Source organism: Brachyhypopomus gauderio, chromosome 2 (genome assembly GCF_052324685.1).
Source record: "Brachyhypopomus gauderio isolate BG-103 chromosome 2, BGAUD_0.2, whole genome shotgun sequence".
NCBI lineage: Eukaryota > Metazoa > Chordata > Actinopteri > Gymnotiformes > Hypopomidae > Brachyhypopomus > Brachyhypopomus gauderio.
In genome coordinates, this window is record NC_135212.1 from 1319277 (window position 1) to 1334713 (window position 15437).

General features: G+C 41.9%; 1 protein-coding gene across 1 annotated transcript in view; it reads right to left on the reverse strand.

Moving 5' to 3' along the window:
- Nucleotides 1-1391: 1391 nt before the first annotated feature.
- The window catches only part of adcy9b (adenylate cyclase 9b), a 54102-nt gene continuing 40056 nt past the window's right edge, over nucleotides 1392-15437 (reverse strand). Inside the window, exons 3-10 of the mRNA XM_076981847.1 lie at nucleotides 14515-14625; nucleotides 14157-14392; nucleotides 12691-12793; nucleotides 12177-12385; nucleotides 11903-12062; nucleotides 8279-8421; nucleotides 6369-6392; nucleotides 1392-6221 (exon numbers count right to left, since the gene is read on the reverse strand). Of these exons, the coding sequence (XP_076837962.1) occupies nucleotides 4871-6221; nucleotides 6369-6392; nucleotides 8279-8421; nucleotides 11903-12062; nucleotides 12177-12385; nucleotides 12691-12793; nucleotides 14157-14392; nucleotides 14515-14625 (2337 nt within the window). The 3' untranslated portion in view covers nucleotides 1392-4870. The remainder of the gene's footprint in view (nucleotides 6222-6368; nucleotides 6393-8278; nucleotides 8422-11902; nucleotides 12063-12176; nucleotides 12386-12690; nucleotides 12794-14156; nucleotides 14393-14514; nucleotides 14626-15437) is intronic.

Genomic DNA, 15437 nt, shown 5'->3' on the forward strand with positions numbered 1-15437 from the left:
GTTTTCAACAACATCAGTTACTGTGTGACACTGTATATGTGACAAAGTTAACATGACTGAGCTTTTGATTGTATGCCAAAGTAAGTCAACTGTTTAATAATCAAAGATACAATCAGGCACTGGCCTTCCGTCACTTTCCGTGCATCTGCACAAGTAACAAAAAGGTTGAGACGATACACTGTAAGTCCATTAGATGAAATTGCATCACATGGATGCAGAACATTCTGAAATTGGAGACATTTCCAAATGCATTTACAGATGATTTATTAACGGTTTCACTAAAGCAAACGAGCAAATTAGCAAAAGAACATATTTAAGTACACTCTTTGGCAGTAAGCAATATTCTCAGTGTGTGCCGATACATTCATTAAATAAGCAAGCTTGCGTGTCAACTCTACTGTACATGTATGCATACTTAAGAGATCACTTAAGAGACTTTTATAACATTTTGAATGGATGGGCAAAGCTCGATGGACAGGGAAGAAATGAATGGATATTTTTGATGTGTGTTTCTTATACAGCCATATATAAGCCTATTTAAAAAGTGATGCCTTTGTAATCAGTCTCCTGAAAAAGCCCTTCCGTGACCTTCAGATACTGTTTATTATTAAGCTGAAGGCACAATTCATACAAATACTGCTAAACTACCTAATGTTTATTTTGGCTTATACTGGTTTTAAAAAAGTTTGTTATAAATATGTGAATGTACAATAGTGGTACAAGTGGTACAAAGTCTTAAAGGTTGAAGTGTGAAGTTTGTTAGCTCTATGGGTTTGTGTTGCTCTACTATTCTATAAGGAGCCATGAGGGTTGTGTGCTCAGAGTATGCACTCATCTTACAGACATTATTGCAATCTGTCCTGGTAGTAGCACATGTATGAGAATGAGATTTTTGTTTATACTAACTGGCTGATGAAGATATGTGCTGGGAGAGGAAATCAGAACAATTACACTGCACAACAAAATCTAAACGTTTTTGCTTCCCAAACTGGAATAACTGGACGTTATAGTATGTTTTATGTTGAACTTGAATTTGCTTTTATCATTTCTCTATCAAGGTTTTTAAGTGTGTAAATTTGACATTAATTATATATTACTTATTCATAAATTAGGCTATTATTACACTTAAATGTGTACAAATGTACTTCTAAAATGTACAATGAGTTTTGTGCAAATTTGGTGTCTTGAACATCCCTTTCTTCAGTGTCCAGTGGTAGTTTACCAACACACAGGGGATCTACTGTCCTTGGTAACACTTTCAATACTGTATATATTGTCATATGAGCACAGTGGACCAGTACTGTTGTTGGAGAAATTCTGAAAAAATATTGGATTCACTGTACAAAAAAACATAAAAAACTATCACAGTCAACCATTGTTATTTATCGGAAAAGTTTTTATCCAATAACCCCTCCCCCTCCATACATGCAAATACACAAGTAAAACTGCTATTTTTGTATGAGCAGAAATTGTATTATTATTATTATTATTATTGAACAATATTTATATTTTAGCAAATACATTTTAGATTAAAAGGCACAGACATCCACACACAATTTCCACTTTTAGAATTTCAGTTGCAGCCAGCAATGAAGGGCCCTGGCCAGTCTCGAATATACGAGGGCCCTGTTTTCATGACTGACGGACAACACAAATACATACTGGCATTTTAAAGACAATACATAGACTGCTTTGCAACGTTTGAGAAGACATTTTCAGACATGGTCTCATGTGCTTGAGCCATGAAGATGACTGCTGGGATAGATAGATATCTCTTTTAGATGCTGTACATCCCTGCAAGAGCCAGTCCTCATCGTGATCTTTCTATCTCATTCGAGAACACCGTGATCACTCCATCCATGGAAGCGCGTAGCCTTGGTGTAGTTGTCGACAATCAGCTCTCCTTCACGGCCCACGTTGCTAACACAACACGATCATGCAGATTCGCCCTTCACAACATTCGGAGGATTCGGCCATTTCTCTCTAGGGAGGCCACTCAGGTCCTTGTCCAGTCCCTTGTTATCTCAAGACTGGACTACTGCAACTCCCTACTGGCTGGTCTTCCTATGCATGCCATCAAACCCCTGCAACTGATCCAGAACGCTGCAGCTCGGTTGGTCTTCAACCTTCCCAAGTTCAGCCATGTCACTCCCTTGCTGTCCTCCCTCCACTGGCTTCCGGTAGCTGCCCGCATCAAATATAAAACCCTGGTGCTGGCCTACAAAGCAAAGAATGGTCCAGCTCCTCCTTACTTGATGGCCATGGTAAAACCCAGATGCATACCTAGAGCCCTCCGCGCCTCAAGTATGTCTCGTCTTGACCCTCCATCATCCAGGACACATGGGAGACAAGCATCCAGACTTTTCTCTGTCCTGGCTCCAAGGTGGTGGAATGAACTTCCCTTGTGTGTCCGAACATCTGAGTCACTTGCTGTCTTCAGACGCCGACTGAAGACCCACCTCTTTCAAGTGCACTTTGCATAATTATGCTTTGTCTATTGTACTTTATCGTCTCTTTCCTCAGGTATTTGGGTTATAGGAATTGTTTACTGTCTTTTTCCTCAGGGGATGTGTATATTCAGGTATAATTGTTAGGTATCATTTGACTTTCGTCTAGTGGTTTTTCCAGCTTAGAGTACCTTGTGTTCAGGACTACCTATTCTACCTTGGAGATTCCAAGCAACTACATAGCACTTTTGTAAGTCGCTCTGGATAAGAGCGTCTGCTAAATGCCATAAATGTAAATGTAAATGTAGATAGATGTAATTTGTGCTTGGTACACATCCAAGTGTAGTGACAGAATCACAAAACCTTTGTGCTTGTGTTTTACAGGTTACCCAGATAATAACTGCAGCACAACTAACATTTTGTGAATTATTTTTAAATTAATAGAAACCAACTGTATTAAAAATACATTTTAAACTAATGAGCCGATATGTTTTGTATTGTTCAAATCCGACAGACATGACAAACATGGCCGTAAAACCTTTCGTTAACGTCCGTGTTTCACTCACAGCACTGACTTCACTTCAGTGAATGTGAGAGCCAGAGAAACAGACTTCTTAAAGGGTGTGTGAATCTGAGGGCCAGCTAAACTTAATGCAACACCTGGCATATACATAGTGGATGATATTTAAAGGGGCAAATTGGTAAATACATTTGAACTGATCTGGACTGATGTGTTCCACTATTATGAGATGGTTAATATTTTATCACACTCAGCTGTGTTTGGAAAATGGGACAAAAGAGCTGATTTGATTCCAGTTTGGAAGTCAGACTGGAGCAGTTACACATTTCCATGCTTTGCAACATTATGAACTTCAACAAAAAAGTGTTTGCAAAGAGATATATTTGCCAGTTTATTGGATCTTTATCAGTTGGAACTCAATTTCGATGATAGTTTGTAATGATTTCTAAGCAGTATGTTCACACATGGATCTGTTTATCTGTGAAAACATACACTGTATGTATTTTAAAATTCTATTTACTAATTAATCCATGAATCACTTGACGCATATAGTGCCTCTATGATCCTCAATAACTCTTAAAACTGTTAATCATCTGTTATTTTTTAATGTATTATTTTAAGAATAAAAACCCAAGCACACAACCCCTTAACAAGAAAAATGCCTCCCAGTGTGTAAAGATCAATTGAGATAACAAAAAGTTAAAAGCAACTTTAATTATAATAATGATGCAGGCAAAAATAACATATCAGTGCAAAGGAACCAATATTGCTTAAATGAAACCCAATATATTAATATCTGTTGCTTATAAATAACACTTGTGGTGTCCCACAGGTTTACCCTTTTTTAAAAGTAGAGTGCACCTAAAGACAAGCATTTGTCATAATCTAAATGTTCAAATTCTCTGGAACAATAATTAGCCCAGATTCCAAATCACAGTCCCTCTCTATGTGACACTATCAGTAAAATCTCAGCAAATCACTACAGCCTCATCGACATAATGTCTATTCTTTTTTTCTTTATGAATTATGTATTATCTTCAGTGTCAAGATATCTCTTGTTCAGCACACCAACAGTGGCAGGCCACATTAATTTAATAAACTACACTCTAAACCATGCCTACACGCTGGAGATAGTTGTACTGGACAATAGAGAAGTAAACAGGTTACATCCTGTTGCAGTTCACATGCTGAACTATAAAAATGTGTACAGCATAATGTTTGTTTTAGCTATGTGAATTTTAGTTATGTTATTTCAAAGTCATGGAGATTTGCTAACACCACTGGATCCTATACCACTTCTCTACTCTGTGTTTAAAATTTTTCCTCAAAAAAATGTTTCCTTACAGTTTAAAGATCAAAAATACCATGGCAGCTTCATAAAGAACACCAGACATTATAATAGTGGCAACACAAACAGTATAAAAAGACAACAAACAAAAAAAAATAAAAATGGTGGAAAATATTTACAAATAACGCATGATGAGAGGAAAACTGACTTCACAGAGTAATAATTTTCGACTTTAAAACGTTACTGCTTTCAATGATGCCTCTTGCACAAATTGTCCTTATCATGAAGGCACTTAATTGAAAGGTGTAATAACTGACAGGTAAACGAACACGATGTATAATTGAACTGTGGTATTCAGAACAGGGTGTTGGCATATAGCATGGCATGGGCTTTCTGGAATGAGGGCCTGAGATCTTATTCTTGTGGCCTTGGTTTATTACTGCAGGCCATTCTATCAGACTGATGGCAATATATTAGCCAGAGAAATGCAGAGGGCCTTATGAACGTATGCACTTACACTTCATGCACACTTAATCTGCAAGCTGCCCTGGCATGGACAAAAGGCCATATTTAAAGGTTTAGAATCAACATTACATAGTTTTGTGTACTTTAGCATTAAAGTTGGGTCAGTTCGGAAATGCACCTTTGTTCTTTGTCCTTCACTACAGTCTGTGTCCCACTGTGCTCAGTCTGGATGGGACTCAGAACGGGAGAAGTTAAACCAGGCTCCGTCTGTTCTGAAAATACTGCGTGCCCCGAGTCCAGGCTAGCCTCCGCCCTGGGAGTGAGGGCAGCAGAAGTGAAGCACTGCGTTTGAGGGTCAACGCAAGACTCGTGGTCAGACGCTTTTTCTGTGACCTCTTTGGCAGCACCCCCTTGTGTCACCAGCTCTGGGCTAGCAGAAAAGGGCTCGCTAGCGCCACTACCACTAGCAGTCGGCACCATGTGGGCGATCTCATCAGTGGGGGAGCGACCGATGCTGCCGTCCACCTGCGCGCGGATCTCGGGTGACACCAGGAGCTGGTACTGGGGCACCAGGCTGCTGTCCCCACTTTTTGGGTACAGGAAGGTTTTCATTTGACCTTTGCCCTTCACGTTGACGGTGCCACGGTAGTCAAACTCATAATTCATGGCGCTAAGCGCGCAGTAGCTCTCCTCGCTAACCTGAACCCGACATTCCACCCCGGTGGTGTCCATGCGACTGGCGATGTTCACCGTGTCCCCCCAGATGTCGTACAGGAGTTTGGTGGTGCCGATGACCCCGGCGGTGAGCGGCCCGTGGTTGAACCCGATGCGCAGCTTGAACTTGAAGCCCAACATGTTCTTGTTGAAGTCGTCCACCACACGCATCATCTCCAACGCGAAGTCGAACAGGGCGCGAAGGTGTGCGTGCGGGTCGGCCTGCTCCGTGCAGTGCTGGGTGCTGAGGCCCGATGCTGCCATGTAGGTGGCGCCGATGGTTTTGATCTTCTCGATGCTGGAAAAAGAGGGCTTGCGCAGAAGCTCGTCAAAGTCGCCTATGAGTTCGTTGAGCACACGGTAGCACTCTTTGCCACCTTCGTAGGCCTCCTCGTAGAACTCGCTAAAGTTGACGATGCTGCCAAATATCACTCCCACGTTGTCGTGGTTCTTCGAGTAGCTGGGGGTCACCTTGAGCTGCTCCGCCACGTGGATGGGGATGATGTTGCGCAGTAACCAGTCCGCCTGGTCCCGCATGTTCTGGATCTTGATGCGGTGCTGGTCGGCTTCCACATTACCGTGGTAGTGGAGCCGGTAGCTTACCTCAAATTCACGGTTCAGGAACCAGACGAGGAGCAGCAGCAGGAAGAAGGACAGCACAGCTTCCAGGTGAGGCTCCTCCCCCACAGCCTCCAGGTGAGGCTCCTCCCCCACAGCCTCCAGGTGAGGCTCCTCCCCCACAGAGGACTGGACCACATCAGCACTGCTGTTACTGGAGCCACTGGATCTGTTGAACAGGAATAAATGCCAAAAGTAGGACGTTCGTTCAGCCCAAAAATATGGAGAGATTTGAAGAAATATTTAAGGTTGATGCTGGCATCACAAAACATAAAACAGAAACCTGGAATTTATGTGTTGAGTGCACAACACTCACCTGAGAAATAAACTTTCCCACAGACTGAAAGAGAAGAGAGAACAAAAATGGAAAATTCTGTGTATTGAATATGTTTCATATATGATCAGCACAAGAGTGATATACACAAGAGTGACAAACAAATACAGACCTCAAACACCTTAACATACTATACAGTCCCTGACATAAGTTCTGTTGCTTATCCATGTTGTGGAAACAAAAGCTTATAACCTGACTTTAAATTCATCGATTGGTTTTAGAAATGACTCATGACCCTCCCACATGAGATTTAATTTACGAAAATAAATTTGCTTTACTGCAGAATTATTGATCATTTAATGAACACAGAAAGGCCAGATTTTGGCAAGACAAAAGTTTTGTTGCCTTGTCATATAATGCACCAAATCCTAGTTTACAGCCTCACCTGTGCTCACTAATTGATTGGTTAATTAGTGGGTGTGTATAAAAAGAACTCCAGCACCCCAGACCTTCACTTGCACTGCAACTTGACCTCTGACAACATGCCAAAAATCCATCCTGCGACCAAAGCCTTGATTATCAAGACGCTGAAGACCAAATCCACTGCTGAGGTGGCTGGCACCTTTAATGTGTCTCAGCGTCAAGTACAAAGAAGAAAAAAAATATTTGAAGAGACTGGAGATGTTTTTGACAAGCCCAGGTCCGGCAGACCCCACAAGACAACTGCTCGGGAGGAACGTTAGTTGGTTAGAAAATCCAAAGCCAGTCCCTCTTCCACTGCAGCAGAGCTCCACCAGGCCTGGTCACCTCAAGTCCCTGTGTCAACTAGAACCGTTTGTAGGATTCTGTCTCGAAATGGCCTCCATGGTCGAATCAGTGCCCAGAAGCCAGCACTAATCAAAAGGCAGGTAAACGGATGGACGCCGGAAAAGTGGCAGAAGGTGGATTTCTCAGATGAATCTTCAGTTCAATTACACCACAGCCACCGCAAATACTGCAGGAGACCTACTGGAGCCCGTATGGATCCAAGATTCACCCAGAAAATAGTCAAGTTTGGTGGTAGAAAGATCATGGTCTGGGGTTACATTCAGTATGGGGGTGTGTGAAACATTTGCAAGGTGGAAGACAATATCAATAGCCTAAAATATCAAGAAGTATTAGCTACATCTTACATTTCCAATCATAAAAGGGGTCAAATTTTGCAGCAGGATGGTGCTCCATCTCATACATCCATCACTACATCAAAGTTCCTCAAGGCGAAGAAGATCAAGGTCCTCCAGGACTGGCCAGCCCAGTCACCAGACATGAACATCATTGAGCATGTTTGGAGTAGGATGAAAGAGGAAGCTTGGAAGACAAAACCAAAGAATTTTGATGAACTCTGGGAGGCATGTAAGACTGCATTCTTTGCTATTGTATGAATCATTGTCGAACTGCATGGATGCGGTCCTTCAAGCTCGTGGAAGTCACACAAAATATTAAATATGGCTCTAATAGCACCACAACGTCATTCACCAGTGTTATGAAGCATATATTTGTATATGAAGTTAATTATTTGTTTGATTTTCACCTTACTTTCTGTGGGCGACAACTTTTGTCTTGCCAATATCTGACCTTTCTGTGTTCATTAAATGATCAATATTTCTGCAGTAAAGCAAATTTATTTTCGTAAATTAAATCTCATTTGGGAGGGTTTCAGCTTTCATATGAGTAATTTCTAAAGCCAATTGATGAATTTAAAGTCATGTTATAAGCTTTTGTTTCCACAACATGGATAAGCGACAGAACTTATGTCAGGGACTGTACATAGCAGTATAGTGTGGTATAGTGCAGTATATTGCAGCTGTGTTTCCAGGAATCACCAGATCAAAGAGTGTGTAGCGTAGTCCCCCACCAGGGGGCAAAACACCTACGTTACAAAAAGAATGTGTACAAGTCCCCAAGAGCCGAACCTGCATGGCGGACTCCAGAGAAGCGTGAGAAGTGCCAGCCCCACCGTGGTGGCGAGGGACGATCGCATCCAGCAGCTCAGCTGGCAGAAGTTGCAGTAGTGGATGATGGCGATGATGACCGCACAGCAGAGGAACATGGAGAACTGGAAGAAGAATCAGAGAACATTTACCAACCAAAGTTACAGCATGACGGTGGCACAGGCAACTTCACTGACATACGCAAGCTGATGTACTGAAGTATCCTGCATCGCTCTATTTTTTTTAAAACAATGCTAAAACAATTGTTTTCTGCCACATATTTCAAAGGAAAGATGTACTGAAGTATCAATATTTCTGAGAATGTTCAGTAGAGGATAGTAGGTTTACAAACCCTAGGGTTATAAAACAAGGATGTGTGACAATGTACACTAGCATACTTGTAAATCCCATCCAATATGACACACATATAGTAAATGTAATGTGCATGTCAGTTTACTAATGTTACTGACAAAGTTTGCACAAGTTGGTTGTATAAATGTGAAATATGCAGTACTGAAATAAAGTGCAGGACAGGATGTGACAGTTCTGCAGCAGAAAGCAAAGTCAAAAGTAACTAGACACCTGTCTATCAAATCTGTAAGAACCTGTTGGAAATCCCGATCCAAAACCTTATGGAATTGTATTTCTAGTTTCTGTTTCTGGTACCCACAAACCCAGATTCACCTATCAGACTGTCTTGTAGTGGAGTGGGATTGAGCACCTAATACAACACGTGATCACTGCTCTTGAGTTCACTAACGGCATGCTTTACACCACTTTATCCGACGTGTTACATTGTGCGTCGTGATCTTGAACTTAAGCAATGCCAGACGTCAGATGAAAGGGTGGCAAGCATGTCAATACTGAACTCTGGACCATGGAAACGTTGTTACCAGGATCAGGCTGGAACTCCTGGGTGCCTGATGCAGGACAGATGGCTCTGAGGTGCTAAGCAGCCCCACTCCGAGTTTGTGTGGTCTACCACTGTTCCAATGGCCAAATAAGCCAAGGGCTAAATACAAATGAGACATTATGTGTTGACATTAAATAATGGAAAATATTAGAATCTATTTCTAAATGCTACAGCAGTTTAGTAATCTTATTACCATGCCAGCCTGATCATGGTCTGCTAGGTGTTTTTATGTAAGAACGCCACTGTGTGAAAACCAGTGAATGCAAGCAACCGAGCTCTAGCTACAGTGTGAATGTGACGTGCGTCCAAGTGATTTGAGCGTTGAGAGAGAAAAAAACCCAACAAAATACAAAAGTTGTCTGAGAAACAGAGAGAGGAAAGTAGAACATTTTAAATTGTAATGAAGTGATACCACACAGGCTTTCAAAACTACACATAATACTAACGCCAATGTTCGTACAGATTAGTGACGGCCATTCTGACTCTTGGGAGCTCATTTCTATCTCCTAGAGCCCCAAAATCACAGAGTCACTCTCTCCTACCTCTTCATGACAAACATCATCTTGTTCCTTCACGTTTCCTTTTAACTAAGAGCACCGATACTTGACAGGGGCAGATCCAGTGTGGCTGTGTAGCAAAAGATAGTACCAAAGATGGTACCAAAGATGGTACCAAAGATGGTACCAATGATGGTACCAATGATGGCACCATAGATGGCACCATAGATGGTACCCAGTGACGGTTGTTAGTGCCAATGTTTGTCTGTGGATACTGTATGGCTGTGTGTTTGATTTTAGATCCCTGGAAATGTGTTTGGCTGTAACACCTGAACAAAATTTCCACATAATTTTGCAATATACTGTACTATATCACAATATACTGTACTATATCACAATAGCATAATAATACTATAACTAATTTCACAAAGATGCTATCCAATTTTAATGCTGCTCAGTCACAGACATTACCTTGTTTTAGTTTAACTGGGTCACTGTCTATGCATTTTAATTGGAGTTGGCACAATACCACAATTTTCTAGAACAGTTCCGATACAGATGTCTTGTATTTCAACGTCTGATACCCATTTTGTAAAATTAAAAACCATCATGGAGCTGTGGTTTACTTCTTTGGATGAATTGTTTTGCATGAAATGTATTATATATGTTATTCTACAGGTATCATATGTTATATTTTACAGATATCAGATAACATGACAGAAAAAAACAAATAAAATTAGAAACACACTCACACACTCAACAGAAATAGACAAAATGAAGCAATTTCTTTATGATTTCTCCTCTCATTTCTGCTGCTCCTTCACTCAACCCTGAATTTCATTTAGTTTGTGGTCCAACTTGAAACATCATCTTTTTATAAGTAAACAATCATTATAGGTCATGAATATAATGGTGAAAAGTGCTAAGATGTTGTTTTGTCTCGTTTCAATGCTCTCACTAGAAAGTAGGTAGCCTGTTCCTCACACTGGATTATCCAAATGACAGCAGTAGAAATCATATGTATGTGAGTGCATGGATCTTTGCATTTGAACATCATTTCAGCTTTGAATTGTTAATGTTAAAGTTCAACTCTACAGCAGTGTATACCCTGTGCTCTAACTAGCTCAGCTGTTATATGCAACTAACCCGGTTGTTGTTACATGCGCTGCTCTGATGCAAAGCACTGCTGTGCTGTTTTCAGGTTGGATATGCAAGCCTTAAAGTCTTAAAGCAAACAAAAGCCCAATACCTAATCAAGCTGGGGCCACATGTGCATTAACCAACTGGACTGAGGGGGAGGAGACTCTCCCTTCAGTCTACTCAGGAGATGCATGTTCAGTTAGCGCAAGTTCTGCTGAAGGACCTGGTAAATCTATCACCTCGCACTAATACATGGCAGTGTGTTCTGTCTGTGACATCACATCCTGTTGTTTCTGGGTTTTGTTCTCGGTTAATGGTGTTCTTCCCTGTGGCTGACCTGTTCAATGCCTGGGTGGTAGTAAAACACAGGTTTCTTTCTTTTTCAGGAAACTCCAAATTGTTGTATTGGCTATGTCTAATTCTTGGGCTTCTCACAGCTTCACAACAGCTTGTTTTTCTCCCAGACACAGCCTTTTTAGTTTTGGTTTGAATGAAAAAAATCACAGGCAAGAGCTCAAAACAAGAGAAGACATTCTGTTATTAATTGTATAAACAATCAAAATTTTAAAAGGTTTTCAATGTATAGCAATAAAAAAAAACTGGCCTTGACCTCAATGCTTTCGGAGGTTAATTTAAATATGTATCTACAAAAACCCAAAGAAAAACGAAAATAGTTACATTTGTCCATCTTTCTTTTAACTTTTCTGAGAGTGGCGTTTTTGCCTTGAAATGGTGAAGGTAAAAGAACGCCCATCACTCAGAAAAGAACATATCTGCAATACTAGTCACCAACATCAGATACTTTGCTAAATCAGTAAATAAAAATTTAAATATTGAACCGATAATGACAAAGAAATTGCCTTTAAAAAAAGTTTATTGCCTTTATCAGGAAGCAATATATCGGCTGCAGAGAAATAGCGTACCTTTAATATGTGTTTATCTATATCTATATATCTTTAGATATAAAGAGGCATTTCAAGACACTGTGCTTAACTGAACATTTTCACTGCACTTTATGAAGGTGATACTGTTTCTAATACATAAGCAGGCACTCACGTGTATGGAGATGCGAATATCACAGCTGATGTGGGAAAAGACAGACACAGCAGGTAAAGATACCAGCACTGCCCCAATCAGGTGCCGCGGGACCCAACCGGAAATGAACCATAATAATGTCCTGGTACAACCCAACACCCTGTCCAGGAAAAAGGCCCTCCTAGATATTGGACACAGAGACAGAACATGAAGGCTCAAATCGATTAATGTAAGAACATTAAAAACATCACACCGTACATAGATCAGACAATTTTAGCCCAGTCCTGTAACTCACTGAATAGCCAACACAAGTGCCAAGCATTCCAGCATGGCTGTGACCGCGGTCATGACGAGGGCAGGGACTGGTAAGGGCTCGTGGGTAAGAAGCGGCTGAAGGAAGCAGGCCAGTGACAGGGCCAGAAGGACAAAGCAACACATCAGCATGTCCAGAAAAGAGCTGAACGTGGGACTGGCAAAGGTCTGGACAGGGGTCTGCATCTCCACCTGGGGGGGGGGGGTTTGAAAAAGGGGGAAATATGTCAGTATTTCAGCAAGTCAAACAGTGACACAAGTGCACCAGCAGAGGGCAGCACAGACTTGATAAACAATGGGCTGCCCTGAAGCGCTCCAATTCTGCCCCAAAAAAACGGTGCCTTGTGTTTTACCACAGTGCCAAGCCCATGTGGGTCAAACTATATTTTAGCTTTCTGTAGAAGATAACAGAGGAAAAGATCTGGAAACAGATTAGCGGGGACCAGCGGGATTTAAAGCAGTAAGGTGGGTGGACAGGCAGATAGACAGATTTTCACCTCCTCCTGGTAGCTGGTTCTGTAGGCTGATTCCAGTGATTTGTCTAGGAAGTTGTGACTCAACTTGGTGATAGGAGGCTTAGAGAAGTAATCCTTCATCAGACTGGAGAAAAATGAAGGTCATTAATAGTGCTGCATGCATTTTAAAAAGGTAAAAAAGGTAAATATAGATAAAAAATATTAAATCACACCACTAGGCCAAAAAGTCCTACTTTCTGAGTTTCCCAACATCACATATGGAACAAAAATGGAATATCAGCACGTCGGTGCCTTAAAAAGTGTGCATGTCTAGTTAGATTTGTTCCTATGTTTATTACTGTTTGCCGTGTAGGAATGAAATATATTTATTTCTTAAAACCTTCAGCATTTTCATGCAAACAAGAAATAGACTTCACTAAAAATAGAAATTTCACTAATGCTAAAAATAAAACGAATGCATTAGGACATGACAAAACAACTACCCAGGACAGCACGTGACATGCACAGTGTATCAAAGCGTGCCAAGCAGCCCACTGGGACAGACACTGCATGTTTTGGCGATTGACAAACAGCAGCATTCCCCCTTGTTCAGGTGTTCTCCTCAGGGCTTTCCACCAACACACTTTTGTTTTAGCGGTGAGACACAGTGGAAATAAAGGCCTCATTTACAGCAGGGCCCCGAGACAACAGTGGGGGGGGGGTACGAAATGGCACCCGGTTGTCCGTCGTTAAACAGATGGTCTTAGCTGTATGGGCCTGTGCAGTCCTGCCCTTTCTAGCTCGGACTGCACCACTTAGAGGCACAGAATGAAATGTGAATGTGGAGTTTCAACATCGTCCTGAACACACATGTAATCCTCTGTATTTCTCACCATGAGTAAGGTAGATGAGGATAATGAGGATTTTTTTTAGCTTCTGGGACCATATAGTCTGTGATACTTTGCAGCAGTAAATGGGTTTGAAATTTCGGTCAATTAATGCAGATGAAACTTGGGTCACCAAGGTCTGAGACTGATTTCAAAGCTGCCTAGCTGGTTTATTTTTTTAATCATCAGGATAATTTTTTTCTTGAACTTACAAAATTGAGTTTGCCTAAAAAACTCTACAACTATACAATTTCAAGCATTACAGATACATACAGACACTGATGTGTCACATATCAATGTCATGGACGACATTTCATCAGTTTATGCAAAAAATATTGTCCCAAGTATAGACCTCACAGGGACATTTTATAATTTCCAAAACTTGACCATATTTCACAACACAAATTATTTCTGTGAACCAACAATGCTTGTGTCTTTTTTGGGCAGCATCCTGGTGGTGTTAAGGTGACAGAACAGACGTCTACTCCTCTAAAACAGCACCTCGGATTGATGAAGATATTACAACTGCAAGTGCATGAGAAGCAACAACAGACAATCAAAGAGAAACACACCCGGCTGCATTTCATAAATCCTTTAACAAAAACAGAGCCCTTCTCATACCTGTCCTCCTTTATTACGTCCACAAAGTGCACGTCGCTCCTCTCTCTGAAGTTCTTTGAACGCAGTGGGATGAGAGCAGAGTGGTCCATGGTGACGATGCCGAAACCCCCCCCTCCCCACTTTTTCTCTTTCTCCTGCAGCATCTCACACAGAGAGGTCTGGCTGTTGGCCAGCGACCCCTCCTGGTGTGGGTTCAGGAGGCCATTCATGGCCGTGGTGCTGCTGCCTGGAGACACCTGAGGGAGATTCGAGGTTTAAAAGCAGGACATTTGTCTCACAAGTGCAAGCGCAAGTCAGTGGGACATTGAGGCGATTTTTTTGAGACATTTTCACTCAGGAGAGGAAACGGAGGTTTTACCTTTGCGTTACTGGCCTTGAGATCATCAGTGCTGGAATTATTAGCTGCTCTCTCCTCTAGGTTCTGATCTTCTGCAGGCACCAGAGCCACACTGCATGAAGGGCACGGAGACTGAAGGGGAGTGAGAAAGATGCAGAAAAGATAAGAGTAGATAACAAAGACAAACAGACAGCAAGACAACAAATTTCTGTGATGCACAACCACAAAAGCTATGGATTTAAGTGCAGCGCATCAATCACAGTGACTGCGCCAACAGATTTAGTAAGCAGATCATTGGCTAATCTGTGTTCCAAACTTCTAAATTAGAAGGACTGCAGTCAGATAAACTGTGGCACAAACAAACAAACAAACAACAACAAAAAATAAGTAATCTCCTACCAGTGTTGTCCCTCCAAGCTCATATAGCACACAGGCTGATGAGGAAGCAGCTGTGAGCCAAGACCCAGCCAATCACAGCCACATAAACGCTGGCAGACCCCGCCCCATCCCTCGGGCCTGGCCCCCTACCCACACAGACCTGAAATAGCCTCTGCTGGCATTTCTGGCAGTCATCACCCATCTTACAACTGGCATCTAAAAGAAATTGTGACTGGGCTGAGCTCTGTGTCTTTAAATTAGATGGAGAAAGAAAATCCCGAGCTGGGGTGTGTGTGTGTGTGCGTGTGTGTGTGCGTGTGTGTGTGTGTGTGTGTGTGTGTGTGTAGGGGGGGGGGGTGTCGCTGTTGAAGTGTGTAGATGAAACGCCCACTCTGTGCATGAGGGAAGGATCAGCAGTTTGTCCTCCACCACTCTTCCCTTTGCTTTCTTCTGCCCTGCCCCTCTCTCTCTTCTTCTCTCTCTCTCTCTTCTTCTCCCTCTCTCTCTTGTTCACAAACCTCCACTGTGGCTACAAGGTCCTCTGCAAAGGGTGGGGAGCAGATCTG